This window comes from Geotrypetes seraphini, chromosome 6, assembly GCF_902459505.1.
Source record: "Geotrypetes seraphini chromosome 6, aGeoSer1.1, whole genome shotgun sequence".
NCBI classification, from domain to species: Eukaryota; Metazoa; Chordata; class Amphibia; order Gymnophiona; family Dermophiidae; genus Geotrypetes; species Geotrypetes seraphini.
In genome coordinates, this window is record NC_047089.1 from 629,285 (window position 1) to 645,337 (window position 16,053).

Below are 16,053 nucleotides of genomic sequence, written 5' to 3' on the forward strand. Positions count from 1 at the left end.
ACAAAAAACAAAATCAGAAAACTTTTCAATCTATGTATAGTTCAGTTATGGATCTTGTTGCCAGAGGATGTGTTAAAAGCAGTTAGCATAGCTGACTTTCAAAAAGATTTAGACAAATTCCTGAAGGAAAAGGGGGTTAAGTGCCATGGAATTTGGACTGGCCATCTATGAAATACTGAGTGGAGTGGAATGGGTAGATGCCAATTACATCTTTACTCTTTCCAAAAAAGACCAGGACTAGGGGCATACAATTAAGCTATTAAGTCGTAAATTTAAAACAAACCACAGAAGATATTTCCTCATTCAATATGTAATTAAACTCTGAAATTCAAGTGCCAGAGAATTTGGTGAAAGCAGTTAGCTTAGCAGGTTTTAAAAAGAGTTGGATAACTTCCTAAAAGAGAAGTCCATAAGCCATTCTCATGTAACCCGCTTATGTATCTCCAAATATCATGACAATTCTCACATAATCCACCTTATCCTATATAATAAAACGCTAGCCACACATGCGCACTCAGACCTGCGTGATCTGTGATCCCTGATCTGTGATCCGTAGGTCCGTGGTCACAGTGCGTATGCGGCAGCCAGATCGCGAAAGCACAGCACAGCCGGCGACTCCCCCCTCCCGCCCACACTCACCGCCAAAATCACCACCTCCTCCTTCTCGCCGGCTCACCCGCCTTTAAATGGAGAGAAAAGCGCGGCACTGCCGTCTTCTGTCCACTGCGGCCCGCCCTCTCTGACTACTTCCTGTTTCCACTAGGGCTGGCCGCACTGGATAGAAGACGCCGAAGCCAGTGGCTGTAGCCACCGATTTCTGTTCCTCCAGCAGGGGGGGGGGGGGGTCTGGGAGGAGAGGCATCGCGGCCGCTCAGCGCCCCCACCGAGGAGCCCAGCAACTTTCCGCTACCCGGGACCCAAGTCATTTGCTGCCCCCCCCTTTCCTTCCCGCAGGCCCGACTGGCGATTCAAGCAGCGTGTGCAACAGTCTTCACACGCTGCTTCAGGTCCTTCTACAGCCCTGATTTGCTCTGTCGCGTCTCTGATGTCATCAGGGACGTGCCAGAGTAAATCAGGGCAGTAGAAGGGCCCGAAGCAGTGTGTGAAGAGTGTTGCACATGCTGCTTGAATTGCCATGTATAGTCGGGCCCGCGGGAAGGGAAGGGGAGGGGTGGCAAAGGACTCGGGACCGTGTTTGTAGTCGTGACCGCGGGAAGGGAAAGGGGGGTAGAGGAAACCCTAATGCTGCTGCACAGGGAACTGGTGGGGGGGAGGGAAATGGAAGGGGGAGGGAATGCTGCTTCGGACAGACAGACAGAGGGAGGAAGGGAGACGGAAAGAAAAGAAGAAAGACACAGGGGCAGGTGCACAGGACCTTGTGTGTGGGGGGAGGGAAATGGAGGGGAAGGGAATGCTGCTTCGGACAGACAGACAGAGGGAGAAAGGGAGACAGAAAGAAAAGAAGAAAGACACAGGGGCAGGGAGATACACAGAAAGACAGACAAAGGGGGCCAGGGACAGAGACAGACAGAAAGAAAGACAGCGGGAGTCGTGTCAGGAGGGGTGCGGGATGCGGCAGAGGGAACTTTTCTAATGGGTGCAACTGGGCGGCTGTCGGGAACCTCTAATCAGGGGCAGAGCAAGGTAAGTGTATCATAGGGATAAGAAGGAGGAGTGGGGGAGAAAAAGGAAGGGACGCCTACTGCTGGACAGGGGGAGAAGGAAAGAGGTGCTGATGGACAGGGGGGGGTGAAGAAAATGGAACGGAGGCCTAATGTTGGACAGGGGGAGAAGGAAAGAGGTGCTGCTGGACAGGGAAAACAAAGGGAGAAGGGCTGCTGCTGCATAAGGAGAGCAGTGAAGGGGTGGTGGTGGACACAGGGGAGGTAAAAGGAAGGGAGAATGGACAGGGGGAGCAGGCAAGGGGTGGTGATGGACAGCCAAGGAAAAAGAAAGACAGAAAGAAAGAAAGCGGCTAAGGAGAGAGAGAGAAAGAAATAGAGAGAGAGAGACACACATATATTCTAGCACCCGTTAATGTAACGGGCTATAAGACTAGTGTATTTATATTATCATGACAATTCGTATGTAATCCGCCTTGAAAACCGCAAGGTAATGGCGGAATAGAAATCACTAATGTAATGTAATTATTTAGATAGACTTGGGAAAATCCAGTGATTATTCCTAGAATAAGCAGCATAAAATCTGTTTTACTCTTTTGGGATCTTACCTGGATTAGCAACAGGATATTAGGCTTCATGAACCTTCAGTCTGTCCCAGTATGGCAGTGCTTATGTTCTTATGGACCTTGGTCTGACCCACTTTGTTCCAGGTAAGAACATTTTTTTATCGTACCCACTACATAAACAATTCACATAATGCAGGTATCCGCTTATGAGAGATAAATCTTGAAGGTATCCTCTCACGCTAGAAATTGGGATCCTTCTAAGTCAAATCTGAATTGGCACAAAGAAATTTGGATTTTTTAAATAGATCGAAGTCCTATCTTTTGGAGTTGCAACCTTGGTGAAGATGTGTTTGCCCTATGAGACAAGCTAAGCTCAACTGTACTTACTTTTTGAATTGCTTCAGAAAAATCCCCATGTTCATACTCTTCTTTGCATCCAGGACAGAAACCTGACAAAACAAAGTGACCAAGGACAGATATATTATCAGATATTTGGCATACTTAGCAGTCATTAAGTGCAGGATAACAAGAAGATTTAAGTAATACAAATAAAACAAAAAGAATCCACAGGAACTTGCACATTTGTGACAAATTAGAAGTGACCAAGCACAAGGCTACAGAGAACACAGCTGGAAAGCAACGAGTACACATACTCCAGCGGTCTCAAACATGCAGCCCGTGGGCCCCATGTGGCCCCCCAGGGACTATTTTGTGGCCCGCAATCTGTCCTCTCCACTTCACAAGTTTTCCGATTGTGGAGAGGACAATTGCGTAAAGACCGCGACTGCAGCTCGCCTAAAGCAGGGGTCTCCATCTGCTTCCCTTCCCTTCTCTTCTCACTGCCCTCCCTCAAGCCACTGCAATCAGGGAACAGGCCAGCGCCGAGGTCTTAGCTCTCCCTGCTTATTTTCCCCATCTCGAATTCAACCAATTCTTGCCACCCGACGTCAATTCTAAGGTCGGGGAGGAAGTTCCAGGCCAGCCAATCGCTGCCTGGCTGTCCAGGAACTTCCTCTCCGACATTAGAATTGACATCGGGTGGCGAGAATTGGTCGGCCCCGCGCTGGGGAAGATAAGCAGGAGAGCTAAGACCTCGGCGCTAGCCTGTTCCCCAATAGTGATGGCTTGGGGGAGGGCAGGGAGACAGAAAGAAAGAAGGGAGATGGGACACAGACAGAAAGCGGCATGGAGAGAGAAAGATAGAAAGAAAGGGCGGGCATGGAGAAAGAAAAAAGAAAGAAAGGGGGCACGGAGCGAGAGAGAAAGACAGACATATAGAAAGAAAGGGGGCATGGAGAGAGAGAAAAAAAAGGGGGCAGGGTGAAAGAAATAAAAAGTTGGGGGAGGGAAGGAGACAGATGCCAGATCAAGGGAAAGGAAGGAAGGAAGGAGGGAGGGAGAGAAAGGAAAGAAAGATGTCAGACCATGGAAATAGAGACAGAAGATGAGAGATAATAATAATAATAATTTATTTCTTATATACCGCTATACCATGAAGTTCGAAGCGGTTTACAATAGATACATTTGATAGTACATGGGATAGAAACGGTTTACATAGAAGGGAAGGGAAGACATGGAAACATAGATTTTGAAAAGAAAGCAGAAAAATTGAATATTAAGTTAATGCCAAAGATGGATGCAATGATTATAAATGAAAAACTGACTATGATAGTAATAATTACCAGTGAGGAGAAAGCAAATGACTCTTTAGATAAATGCTCAGAGAAGTGAAACTCTGAAGAGGGGGTGAGAACCTCCTCTTAAGGGAAGAGTTTACCGTCCAGTCATTGCATTAACTTTGTGAATAATCACTCTCTGACCACTTGTAAAATATATATATCAATTGTTGAATTATTCTTGCGGAGTTGACATAAATTCTTCAAAATATCTTATGCAAAAAATCTCTCTCGCTGGAAAACTGATGCAATGCACTTATCTGTGAAAAACACTCTTAGGGGTCCCAACGCGGCCCCGTTTCGAGTTCTGCTTCAAGAGACCCAGATATACTTTTTTAAACCCACTGTGCAATTGTAATGGCTTTCCAAGAGATAATCATTCGCAAAATTCAGAAGTTCAGAAGTGATTGAAATGTATCAGTTTTGAGAAAGGAAAGATATTAAACTTTAAATGTGAGGGCCACAGAAAAAATAGTTAATGACAATTTTGCATAAGGTAAAACTCTTTATAGTTTATAAATCTTTCCTTTAACTGTTAAAGGAAATATTTATAAACTATAAAGAGTTTTACCTCATGCAAAGTTGTCATTTCTTTAATAAGACATTAACTATTTTTTCTGTGGCCCTCCAAGTACCTACAAATCTAAAATGTGGCCCCACTAAGGGTTTGAGTTTGAGACAACTGACATATTCAGTCTGAACCAACAAAATTCCAGATTTGCAAGCCCTAAGGACGGAATAGGACTGATTGTAGATGGGATAAACTACACGATCGATCCAGAAATTAAAATTTTGGGTGTTTACCTGGATAAGAATTTAACTATGAAACCATTTACTAATGCCCTGGTTAAAAAAAAAATAAACATCTTTCTTCACTCTTTGAAAGTTATGTACGATTAAGTCTTTTTTTAGTCCCATTGCATTTAGAATAATGGTCCATGGACAGGGTGGGGGCAGAAAAATGAAGGGAGGCCTACTGCTGGACAGGGGGAGCAGGAAGGAGGTGATGGACAGGGGGGAGGTAAAACAAAGGGAGAAGGGCTGCTGCTGGATAAGGCGAGCAGTGATGGGGTGGTGGAGGACACAGGGCAGGTAAAAGGAAGGGAGAATGGACGGGGGAGTAGGCAAGGGGTAGTGGTGGACAGCCAAGGGAAAAAAAAAAAAGAAATACAAAAAGCGGCTAAGGAGAGAAGAAGAAAAAAAAAAAAAAGACCCACACACATATATTCTAGCACCCGTTAATGTAACGGGCTATAAGACTAGTATATTAATAATACCTTTTGTCTGAAAAGGGGAGTTAGACAAGGATGCCCTTTATCTCCTTTGCTTTTTGATATTGTTTTGGAACCCTTGTTGTTGGCTATTCAGCAGCCAAAGGAGATACAGGGAATTCCATATGCAAGTCAAGATTCTAAAGTTTCTGCTTATGCAGATATTTGGCTTCATTTGAGAAATCCTGAATCAACCATCCCTCATTTACCTAGAATTGATTGATTGTTTTGGAAAATTATCTGGATACAAGATAAATTGGAGTAAATCAGAGGTTCTTCCATTGAATGTGCATTGTGTAAAAGGTTTATTTGATCCATTCCCATTCCTTTGGAAGGAAGAGGGAATAAAATATTTGGGTATAATGATTCAAAAAACATTGAAAGATACAATGACAGTAAATGAAGTCTTTATTGCTGAAAGTCAAAGAAATGCGTGAGCATTAGAACCCATTACACCTTTCTTGATGGGGGGAGAGTGCAAATCATCAAAATGATGATTTTTGCCTGTAGTTTGCTCCCAAATGAATATGTTGCCAGTTTATTTCCAAGGGTCCTTTTATAAAAAACTGAATGGGATTCTTACAAAAATTCCTTTGGCATGGTAAAACCTCTAGAGTCGCCTTAGTATCCTTGTAAAAATCGCAATTGGCAAGAGAGGTAAATTTTCCAAATTTTTATAGGCATCATCAAGCCTTTATTTTGCGTCAGGGTATGTATTGGATCCTTCCTGAACTAATGGAGAATCTACCAGATTGGTTAATTCTGGAAAGTGATCTCTTGGCCCCCTTACGTCTCAACCATATTTTGAGTATCAAGCTTCCTTGAATATAAAGGACAATAATATTCTTCTGTCCACATGGAATACATTAACATTTATTAATGCTTTAACTCCTACTCCAATACAACAATCCATGTGTCAATCTCTATGCTTAAACTCCAAGATACAAAATCGGTGAGTCTAAAATCCTCTGGAAGCATTGGATGCAGGCACGCATATGTACTTTAGATGATGTAATTCAGAATGGGAAAAAAGGTAAATTTATTACAATTGCAACAATCATTTGGCATTTCAAAATCTTAAGATTATAAATGGTTGCAGTTGAAACAGGCCATTCAGAAAAGGTTCCCCGATTGGCACAACTTACAAAATCAGTATAGCTTGCCAGGCCTTTGCTTCCAGACAGATTTTCAAGGGCATAAGGCCGCTAAGTGGTACAAATTAATATCTGAGTATTTGGCTAAAAAACCAAAAACAAGCTTAAGATATTTGGAGCATTCAAGTAAAGCAGAAGATTTCTGCTATTCAATGGCCACGGATTTGGACTTGGAGAATGAGATGTACAGCGTCAGCATCTATAAGACAAACTTGGTTCTTTTTGTTATATAGAATTTTTTGGACTCCAGTTCGTTTACAAAAGTTGGATAGTTCAAAGTCTAATAGATGTTGGCACTGTCATCTTGATGTAGGGGCACTGGTTTGTTTGTTGTTTTATTGTCCCTTGATACTCAATTTCTGGAAATCCAATATGGGGAAAGATTATTGTGATACTTGGGGCTCCTTTTATCAAGCTGCGGTAGGCGGTTAACGCATGGAATACCGCGCGTTCAACCGCCTGCTGCGCTAGTTGCTAATGCCTCCATTGACGAAGCGTTAGTTTTTTGGTATGCCGCGGGGGTTAGCGCATGATGAAAAGTCCGACACGCTAACCCCCATAGCGCACCTTGATAAAAGGAGCCCTCTGTGTTCCTATGCCATTGACATGTGAGGTGGTTTTATTTGGAACATTATTGAGACTGAGGAATCCAGTTGACAAGACATAAAAGCAGACTTCTTTTAATCATGACGGGGGTTGCTATGCAGATGATAACCAGGAATTAGAAAAATTGACAGATTAAACATTTTCTTTTGGTGGGAAACATTGTGCTTATATTACAGATATGACAGAATGATTGCGGAGCAGGTGGGGAATAATAAAAAGTTTAAAGAAGTCTGGGGTCCGTTGGAAACATTTGTTAAATTGTAGATTGGTTAATTGACAAGATCCTTAATTTTTGAATTTTCTTATTCTTCCACACACACCCAGATTAGGGGGGGGGGAGAGGAGGGTGGAAGGTATTTTGTTTAAGCAATTATAAGTGCTGCTATTTGTTTCTATCTATATGCTTATTTGTATGCACTTTTTGGTCAGTTTGGAAAATTAATAAAGATTAAAAAAAAGAAAGTCAGTCTTATATACATGATATGACGGATTTTCTAAATAAACTTTTGCAATAAAACCAGAAATTGATATCATTTTGGTAACAATGGATGTCTGTCCTTTGTACATAATAATTCTGCAAGATGAAGCATTATACATTCTCTATCAGGTGTTAGAAAAAAAGACCTGCCCTCAATTGGTTCCAACAAGTTTCATTCTTGAATTAGCCGAGATCGCCATGAAAAATTTTTTTTTTCTGTTTGAAGATTCCCTCTTTTGTCAAAAATCGGGAGTAGCAATGGGCATTACAAAGGCCCCTTCAGTAGCTAATTTGTTCATGGTTTCCTTTATAGACACATGGGTATATAAATCCAGTTACTCCTCCAAAATACTTATTTGGTTCAGATATATAGACGCAATCTTGGATGAGGAGAATTTACGGGATCCCAGTCAACACGGATTCACCAAGGGTAGGTCCTGCCAATCCAATCTCAGCTTCTTTGACTGGGTAACAAAACAGCTAGACTTGGGAGAATCCATGGATGTCATATACCTAGACTTCAGCAAAGCTTTCGATAGTGTCCCGCATCGCAGGCTGTTGAGCAAGATGAAATCAATGGGGCTGGAAGAAACACTAACTACATGGGTCAATGACTGGCTGAGTGGCAGACTTCAGAGGATGGTAGTTAACGGTACCCTCTCTAAAACATCGGAGGTGACCAGTGGAGTACTGCAGGGCTCAGTCTTGGGCCCGCTCCTTTTCAGCATATTCATAGGGGACCTAACTCAGGGCTTCAAAGTAAGATAACGTTATTCGCTGACGACGCCAAACTATGCAATATAGTGAGAGATGGCAATTCACCCCGATAGTATGACACAGGACCTACATTTGTTGGAGCTTTGGTCCTCGACCTGGCAGCTGGGCTTCAACGCTAAGAAATGCAAGATCATGCACCTCGGCAGCAGAAATCCATGCAGAACTTACACCTTGAATGGTGAGACCTTAGCTAGAACTTCAACAGAACAAGACTTGGGAGTGATCATCAGCGCAGACATGAAAACTGCTGATCATGTGGAGAAGGCTTCATCTAAGGCAAGAAAGTTGTTAGGTTGCATCCGCAGGAGTTTTGTCAGCCGGAAGCTTGAAGTAATAATGCCATTATACAGAACCATGGTGAGACCTCATGTGGAATACTGTGTGCAATTCTGGAGGCCACACTACCGAAAAGATGTGCTGAGAGTAGAGTCGGTGCAATGGATGGCCACCAGGATGGTCTCGGGGCTTAAGGATCTATCGTACGAGGAAAGGCTGAAAGATTTGCAGCTATACTCACTCAAGGAATGTAGGGAGAAAGGAGACATGATTGAAACGTTTAAGTATATTACCAGCCGTATCGAGATGGAAGAAGAGATTCTCTTTCTCAAAGGACCCTCAGTTACAAGGGGGCATCCACTCAAATTCAGGGGCAGGAAATTTCATGGCGACACCAGGAAATATTTCTTCACCGAGAGTGGTTGATCCTTGAAACAAGCTCCCGGTGCAGGTGAGCGAGGCAAACAGCGTGCAAGAATTTAAGAGCAAATGGGATGCCCATGTGGGATCCTTAGAGCAGTGTTTTTCAACCTTTTTACACCCGTGGACCGGCAGAAATAAAAGAATTATTTTGTGGACCGGCAAACAACTAGGACTAAAATTTTAAAACCCCGTTTCCGCCCCATCTCCTTGAGCTCGGTCCCCACAAATCATTTGATCCCATCCGTACAAGCTTCAGTTATGATTTTATATTGAATGTATTTTATTAAAGTATAAAAAGAAACAATATTCTGTACAATTGTCATTTTATAAATACAAATAATACAAATAATAATATAAAAATCTGGAGACACCTCTGACCATTCCAGGAGCTCCCCGCAAACTGGACTCCTTATATAAGGTCATCCCCATTCCTGGCTTTGACAAACCGCAACTCCCCCATGAGTCTTTACTAGTGGAATCTACTTTAAAGAAATCCACAGGGGCTAGTGTGTACGCCTCTGTCCCTCCTGGCAGAGAAGGTAAGGCCATGGATAAGTTTGGCAAAAGGTTGTATCAGAATGCGATGCTAGCTAATAGATCTGGGAACTATGCTTTCTATTTTTCATTCTACCTTAAGCATCTCATTCAAACTTTGTCAACTTTTGAGAAATAAAACCCCCTGTCTCCCCTCCCCTTCACATATATCCCCTCTACTATCAAGAAAACTGAACAATCCAAATTATTACAGAATGCTACACAGAAATATCATGCTAACAGAATACTGCGGTCACACATGACAGGAATAGTGTTAGGGGAATGCAACTAGGGCAACTGCCCCCTGATCAGAGAGCACCCTAAACCAGCTAAAGAAGCACTGCCTGGGCTTTGCAGTCCCCAGTTATATCTAACATCAGCTCTAGCAGGATATATATATTTCAAATCTAATATATTCTAATCACAAAATAGAAATAAAATTATTTTTTTCAACCTTTTGTCGTCTCTGGTTCCTGCTTTCATCGTCTTTTCACTCTCTTCCCTCCAGCATCTGCCCTCTCTTTCTCTTCAATCCAGCATCTGCCCCTTCCATCCATTGTCTGCCCTCTCTCCCTTCCATATGGTATCTGTCTTCTTTCTATGCCGCTCTCCCCTTTCCATCCAGCCTGTGCCACCTCTCTCCTTTTTACATGATTCATTCCAGCTTCACTGCTCTCTTCATTTTTATCTCTCTTACACCACATCTAGCATCATTGTCCCTCCCTGCTGACCCCTTCCCATCATCAATCTCTCTACTTTCTTATGCCTGTCTCTCCCATTCCCCTACTCTAATCTCCCTGCCAGCTGTTTCCTTCCTTTTTTCCTTCTCCCTTCCCTCCTCCTCCTGTCCAGCAGTAATTCTTCCCTTCCTCCCCTCTCAGCAGCATCTCTCCTTCTCCCTCTCCAATAGCAGCGGTCCTTTTTTTTTTCCTTGCCCGGCAGCGTCCTAGATTCCTTTCCCTCCTCCCCTCCCAGCAGCATCTCTCCTTCTCCCTCTCCAGCAGCAGATGTCCCTTTTTTTCCTTGCCCAGCAGCTTCCCAGATTCCTTTCCCTCCTCCCCTCCCAGCAGCATTTCTCCTTCTCCCTCTCCAGTAGCAGCTGTCCCTTTTTTTCCTTGCCCAGCAGCTTCCCAGATTCCTTTCCCTCCTCCCCTCCCAGCAGCATTTCTCCTTCTCCAGTAGCAGCTGTCCCTTTTTTTCCTTGCCCAGCAGCTTCCCAGATTCCTTTTCCTCCTCCCCTCCCAGCAGCATCTCTCCTTCTCCCTCTCCAGTAGCAGATATCCCTTTTTTTCCCAGCAGCTTCCCAGACTCTGATAGTGGCTTTCTCCCCTCCCAGCAGCTCTTCTTACTTCCCAGTGCAGCGATTCAGGAAGGCAGCCTCAGGTCCTTTGTTGGGTCGCGCCACCTCTGAGGAAAGAGGAAGTTGCATCATCAGAGGCAGCCGCGACTCAGCAAAAGCCCCAAGGCTGCCTTTGTGAATTGCTGCGGTGAGAAGTAAAGGAGAGCTGCAGAGGGGAGAAAGCTCCCCATGATATCTCCCCATGATATCTCCTGCCCAGCGCGGACCAACTAAAAACATCTCGTCGATCTTGCCGGTCCTGTGCGGACCCGGCAGGAAATTGAACTTCATCAATCTTGCCGGCCTTGCACGGTCCGGCAGAAATTTCCTGTGGACCGGCAGTTGAAGAACAGTGCCTTAGAGGGTTAAGCCAAGGGAACCTGTCACCAGGAGTAGGATCCCTAGGATAGGAGACTTGGGGGTGGGTCAGTAGAGTGGGCAGACCTGATGGGCTATGGCCCTTATCTGCCGTCATCTTCTATGTTTCTATATAGATGACATCTTTTTTTTATCTGGACAGATACTAGCGAGGAACAAAAAAAAAATAAAAAATTTCATACATTAATTCTTGCCATGCTAAGGTTAAATTCACGTATACAAGTATGACCGTTTGGAGATTTCATTTCTGGATGTTAAAGTCAGTTGGCAAAATAATAGAGTTCCACATAAATATATACAGAAAGGAAACTGACAGGAACTCCATTTTTCACCTGTTGGCTTTATGAAAATCTTCCGTATTCTCAATTCTTGAGATTAAGGATATGCTCGTCTGTAGAAGATTTCAAAAATCAATCCACCGAAATGAAAAAAAAAAAAAAAAAAAAAAAAAAGATTTCTCCAGAGAGGCTACCCGACAAAATTCATCAATGCAGCCTTTAAGAGAGCTTTATATAATAATTGGGATCTATTATTATCTTCAAAACCAATCAAGGATACACCTGAACAGAACAGTAATATCACTTGCGTTTTTGACATATGCTCAAAACAGTTATACTGTTTCAAGAATTAAAAACAAAACAAAAAACCATTGGCAGATGTTGAAAAATCACTGGTAGATTTAAAGATCAAAATCTCAGAATTGCTTACCATAGGACAAAAAAATCCTCAAGAGTTAGTGTCCGGCTGCACTGCCCATCAATGCTCCATCTTCAGAGAGTGGCATCCAGGCCACTGTAGCTGTGGCTTATGTCAGTTGTGTAAAATTATGGACCACACTGCTGTTTTTCAAAATCCGTTTGATAAGAAGAAATATGGACTTACGACTTGTAAGTCCATTGGGGTTATATATGTGATCACATGCCCCTGTAATCTAATTTATGTTGGGCAAACATCTAGACAGTTCAACATCCGCCTTAATGAGCACAAGAGTAATATTACTAGGGGGGGGGGTCTTGTCAGCACCCCTAGTGTAACATTGCAAGAATAATAATCATGAATTTTTTTTGTTAAAAGCCATCATTTTAGATGTTGTACAGATGGGGAGGAGAGGTGGGGATTTAAAAAAAAAAAAAAAAAAAAAAAAAAAAAGTTAGCCCAAAAAGAGCAGAGATGGATCTTCAGACTTAATTCTATAGAACCTAAGGGGTTCGATAGAGCCATTTTTATTAATTTTGCTTTCTGTGCTTTTGTTATGTCGAGTCCTTTCCATGTGATTGGTGAATAGCAGCGGCCCGAGCACCGAGCCCTGTGGGTCACGAGTGGTGTCCCACAGGGCTCGGTGCTCGGGCCGCTGCTATTCAATATATTTATAAATGATCTAGAAACAAGGACGAAGTGTGAGATAATAAAATTTGCGGATGACACCAAACTATTTAGTGGAGCTCGGACTAAAGAGGACTGCGAAGAATTGCAAAGGGACTTGAGCAAACTAGGGGAATGGGCGACGAGATGGCAGATGAAGTTCAACATTGAGAAATGTAAAGTATTACATGTGGGAAGCAGAAACCCAAGGTACAACTACATGATGGGAGGTCATCTTATTAAATGAGAGTACCCAAGAAAGGGACTTGGGGGTAAAGGTGGACATGACAATGAAGCCGAAGGCACAGTGCGCAGCGGCCACTAAGAGAGCGAATAAAATGCTAGGTATAATCAAGAAGGGTATTACAACCAGAACGAAAGAAGTTATCCTGCCGTTGTATCGGGCGATGGTGCATCCGCATCTGGAGTACTGCGTCCAATATTGGTCGCTGTACCTTAAGAAGGATATGGCAATACTCGAGAGGGTTCAGAGGACGACACGTCTGATAAAAGGAATGGAAAGCCTTTCATATGCTGAGAGATTGGAGAAACTGGGTCTCTTTTCCCTGGAGAAGAGAAGACTTAGAGGGGATATGATAGAGACTTACAAGATTATGAAGGGCTTAAAGAGAGTAGAGAGGGACAGATTTTTCAAACTTTCAGAACATAAAAAAACAAGAGGGCATTTGGAAAAGTTGAAAGGGGACAGATTCAAAACGAATGCTAGGAAGTTCTTCTTTACCCAACGTGTGGTGGACACCTGGAATGCGCTTCCAGAAGGCGTAATAGGGCAGAGTATAGTACTGGGGTTTAAGAAAGGATTGAACAATTTCCTGCTGGAAAAGGGGATAGAGGGGTAGAGATAGAGGATTACTTCACAGGTCCTGGACCTGTTGGGCCACCGCGTGAGCAGACTGCTGGGCACGATGGACCTCAGGTCTGACCCAGCGGAGGCATTGCTTATGTTCTTAAAACCCATTGTGGGTACAACTTGCTCCTGAGGCTCTTCTCCAACAAAAACAAACAAATATAGTATAAAAATCATTTAAAAAGAATTGTTTCACTTTCTGTATTGCAAGATAAACATCTTTTGCTTTGGTTTAATAGTTAGTGCATAATATAATTACCACACAACTCTCTTCTTGGGTGAATAGCTGCAGCTCTATTTATTGGCAATCATAACAATTTCAAAGCATAACAGTAAGAATATTCCCGAGCTACTAAAAATAAGCCTCATAACACTTATAGCCCCTGACCCAGCCATGTCAGCAAGAATCTGGTGGGTGGCATGTAACTCCATGTCACCTGACCCAAAGGCACAGCTTCCAGCCAGCCTGCCACTCATCCCCTGATGAGCCCAGCCACCAGTAGCTGAGATAACTGCTCTCCCAAGGTACCCCACTGGCAATCAACAGGGGCGGGTGGGCGGGAAAAGCCGCCTCAGAGGACCAGGTAAGTCCTGCGTCCTCCGAGGTCCCGGCTTTTCAACCCCCTCAGAATCCCTTATGCTGCCCCTCTCCCTCCAATCAATCACTTTAAATTCTCTCAACAGAAGTTATCAGCACTCAATCCCCTCGTCCGGAGGTCCCCACCTCCCCACACCGCGCTAACCCCCTCTCCTGGTCTCGATAGGTGACAACGCGGGCCCTACCAGCCCCGTGTTATGGCCATCTATCGAGTCAGGCTCGTATTTACAAATACAGTACAATACAATATGTCCCCTACCCCGTAAGGCACGTTTAAGAGCCAGGTTTCCATAAAAGTCACTCATTAGTTAAACAATAAGACTTTTAATAAACACCAAACTTTATGAAATGCAGCAAATACTGTTCCACTGCCGCTACTTCTTCGTAATTCCATCTCATTTTAAAGAAAGATCATTTGCATTTCAGTCTCCTGCTCTGTAATACGAGGCATGAATCCTGAGCTTTGGGTGCCCAGCATTTCAGAGTCCGAGAGGCCCATGGAGATGCGTCCTACACCATGCACGCCTGCCTTACAGACCAGACAACTTTCAGCAAATAGAACTGGTTCTGTCAATACACCCTCGCATGCCTAAAACTGGGAACAATCCAACCTACTTCCAGACTGCAAATAAGAAAGCACATGTGGCAGACAGGAAATCTTCCTTCCGTCACATCTAATCTGTGGAAAAACAAAAAACCACCCCAGCTAGATATACCACACCCAGCCTGTGCCAAAGCCCCAACCAGACACTGAAATCACAAAAAGGGACCTGGGAAAAGTGTAAATTTCTACACTTTAATTCAAAAAGAAAACCAACAAAACAAAAACACACTTCTAGGGTACCAAGATCTAAACAATTTTGAAAGGGAAGAACTAGTGATGATCATCAATAAGAATCCCAAGACAGCCAATATAGAAACATAGAAGATGATGGCAGAAAAGGGCTCCAGCCCATCAAGTCTGCCCACTCTGCTAACCCACCCCCTGTCTATGCCCTAATGACCCAATTTCCTTATCTTGACCCTCGTAGGGATCCCACATGGGTATCTCATTTATTCTTAAAGTCTGGCACGCTGTTTGCCTCGATCACCTGCACTGGAAGCTTGTTCCAATGATCAACCACTCTCTCTGTGAAGAAATACTTTCTGGTGTCGCCATGAAATTTTCCGCCCCCGAGTTTGAGCGGGTGCCCTCTTGTGGCCGAGGGTCCCTTGAGAAAGAAAATATTTGGGAAAGCTTTGGAGAAGTTAAAATAAATAAGTGAAAAGGCAAGTAATCATCACTCCAAGATGCTACCTTCTGGAGAAAGACATTCATAAGATCTCTTCAAAAGAATACATGGCTCGTACTGTACGGACAACGTAGAAGAGTTCAATTTTCAGCCATGGCAATCAAAATAAAAAGTTCAGTGCATGGGTTTAAGAGTTCTCTAAGAGTAGGTAGAACGCGAGAACCCAGTTATGCCCTTGCCTTTATAACGGTACACATGTGCTGCTATTAGAACAACCGATTGTATTCTGTATTGCCTACATCCAGTATATACACACTATACACCATCTGGGGTGAATTTCTTCAAACACCCCCCCCCCCCCTTGCATGGGTTTTAGCTCTGGCAATGGCGGTCACGCTCAGAAAATTCCTTTGAGTGTCAGAGTCAGAGCAGTTTCCGCCACTGCTGGCGCTAAAACCTGCGCTACGCAGGAGGGATAAAGTTAACTAAATGCAAAAACCCCTAGAGGCATTTTTAAAAGCACCAGCTTCACCTTTGAGAGTATAAACGAACATCTGAAACCGAGCATAGCACAATTAACAGAAAAGCCCATCTGAAAAAAGTGGATTATTATTTATACGTTAGGCTCTTTTCAGTGATCCCTTTCACAAAGCCCCGGTGCAGCAAATGCAACAAAGTCTAAAGCAAGTGAATGGGCTTAATCGCATTTGCCAGGCGGGACTTGTTACTGCAGCTTTGTAAAAGGGACCCTTTTGTGCTGTGATTTGTTTGTGGCAGCTTCTGCTTTGCCTTTATTTGGGATTTGTTTCTGCCATTTTACGTTTGTTCTACATTAGAGGGTTTCACTGTGATATTTTGATATGTGCATTAGCTGCATGACTTGCCTTCCTTAA

The 16,053-nt window shown here is 43.5% G+C and overlaps 1 protein-coding gene across 2 annotated transcripts in view; it reads right to left on the minus strand.

Annotated features, from left to right (window-relative positions):
* LOC117362014 (FH2 domain-containing protein 1-like) overlaps positions 1–16,053 on the minus strand; it is a 122,795-nt gene that overhangs the window by 92,603 nt on the left and 14,139 nt on the right. For both annotated transcript variants that reach the window (XM_033947730.1, XM_033947731.1), the window contains exon 3: positions 2,576–2,637. In XM_033947730.1, coding sequence (XP_033803621.1) covers positions 2,576–2,637 — 62 coding nt within the window. The remainder of the gene's footprint in view (positions 1–2,575; positions 2,638–16,053) is intronic.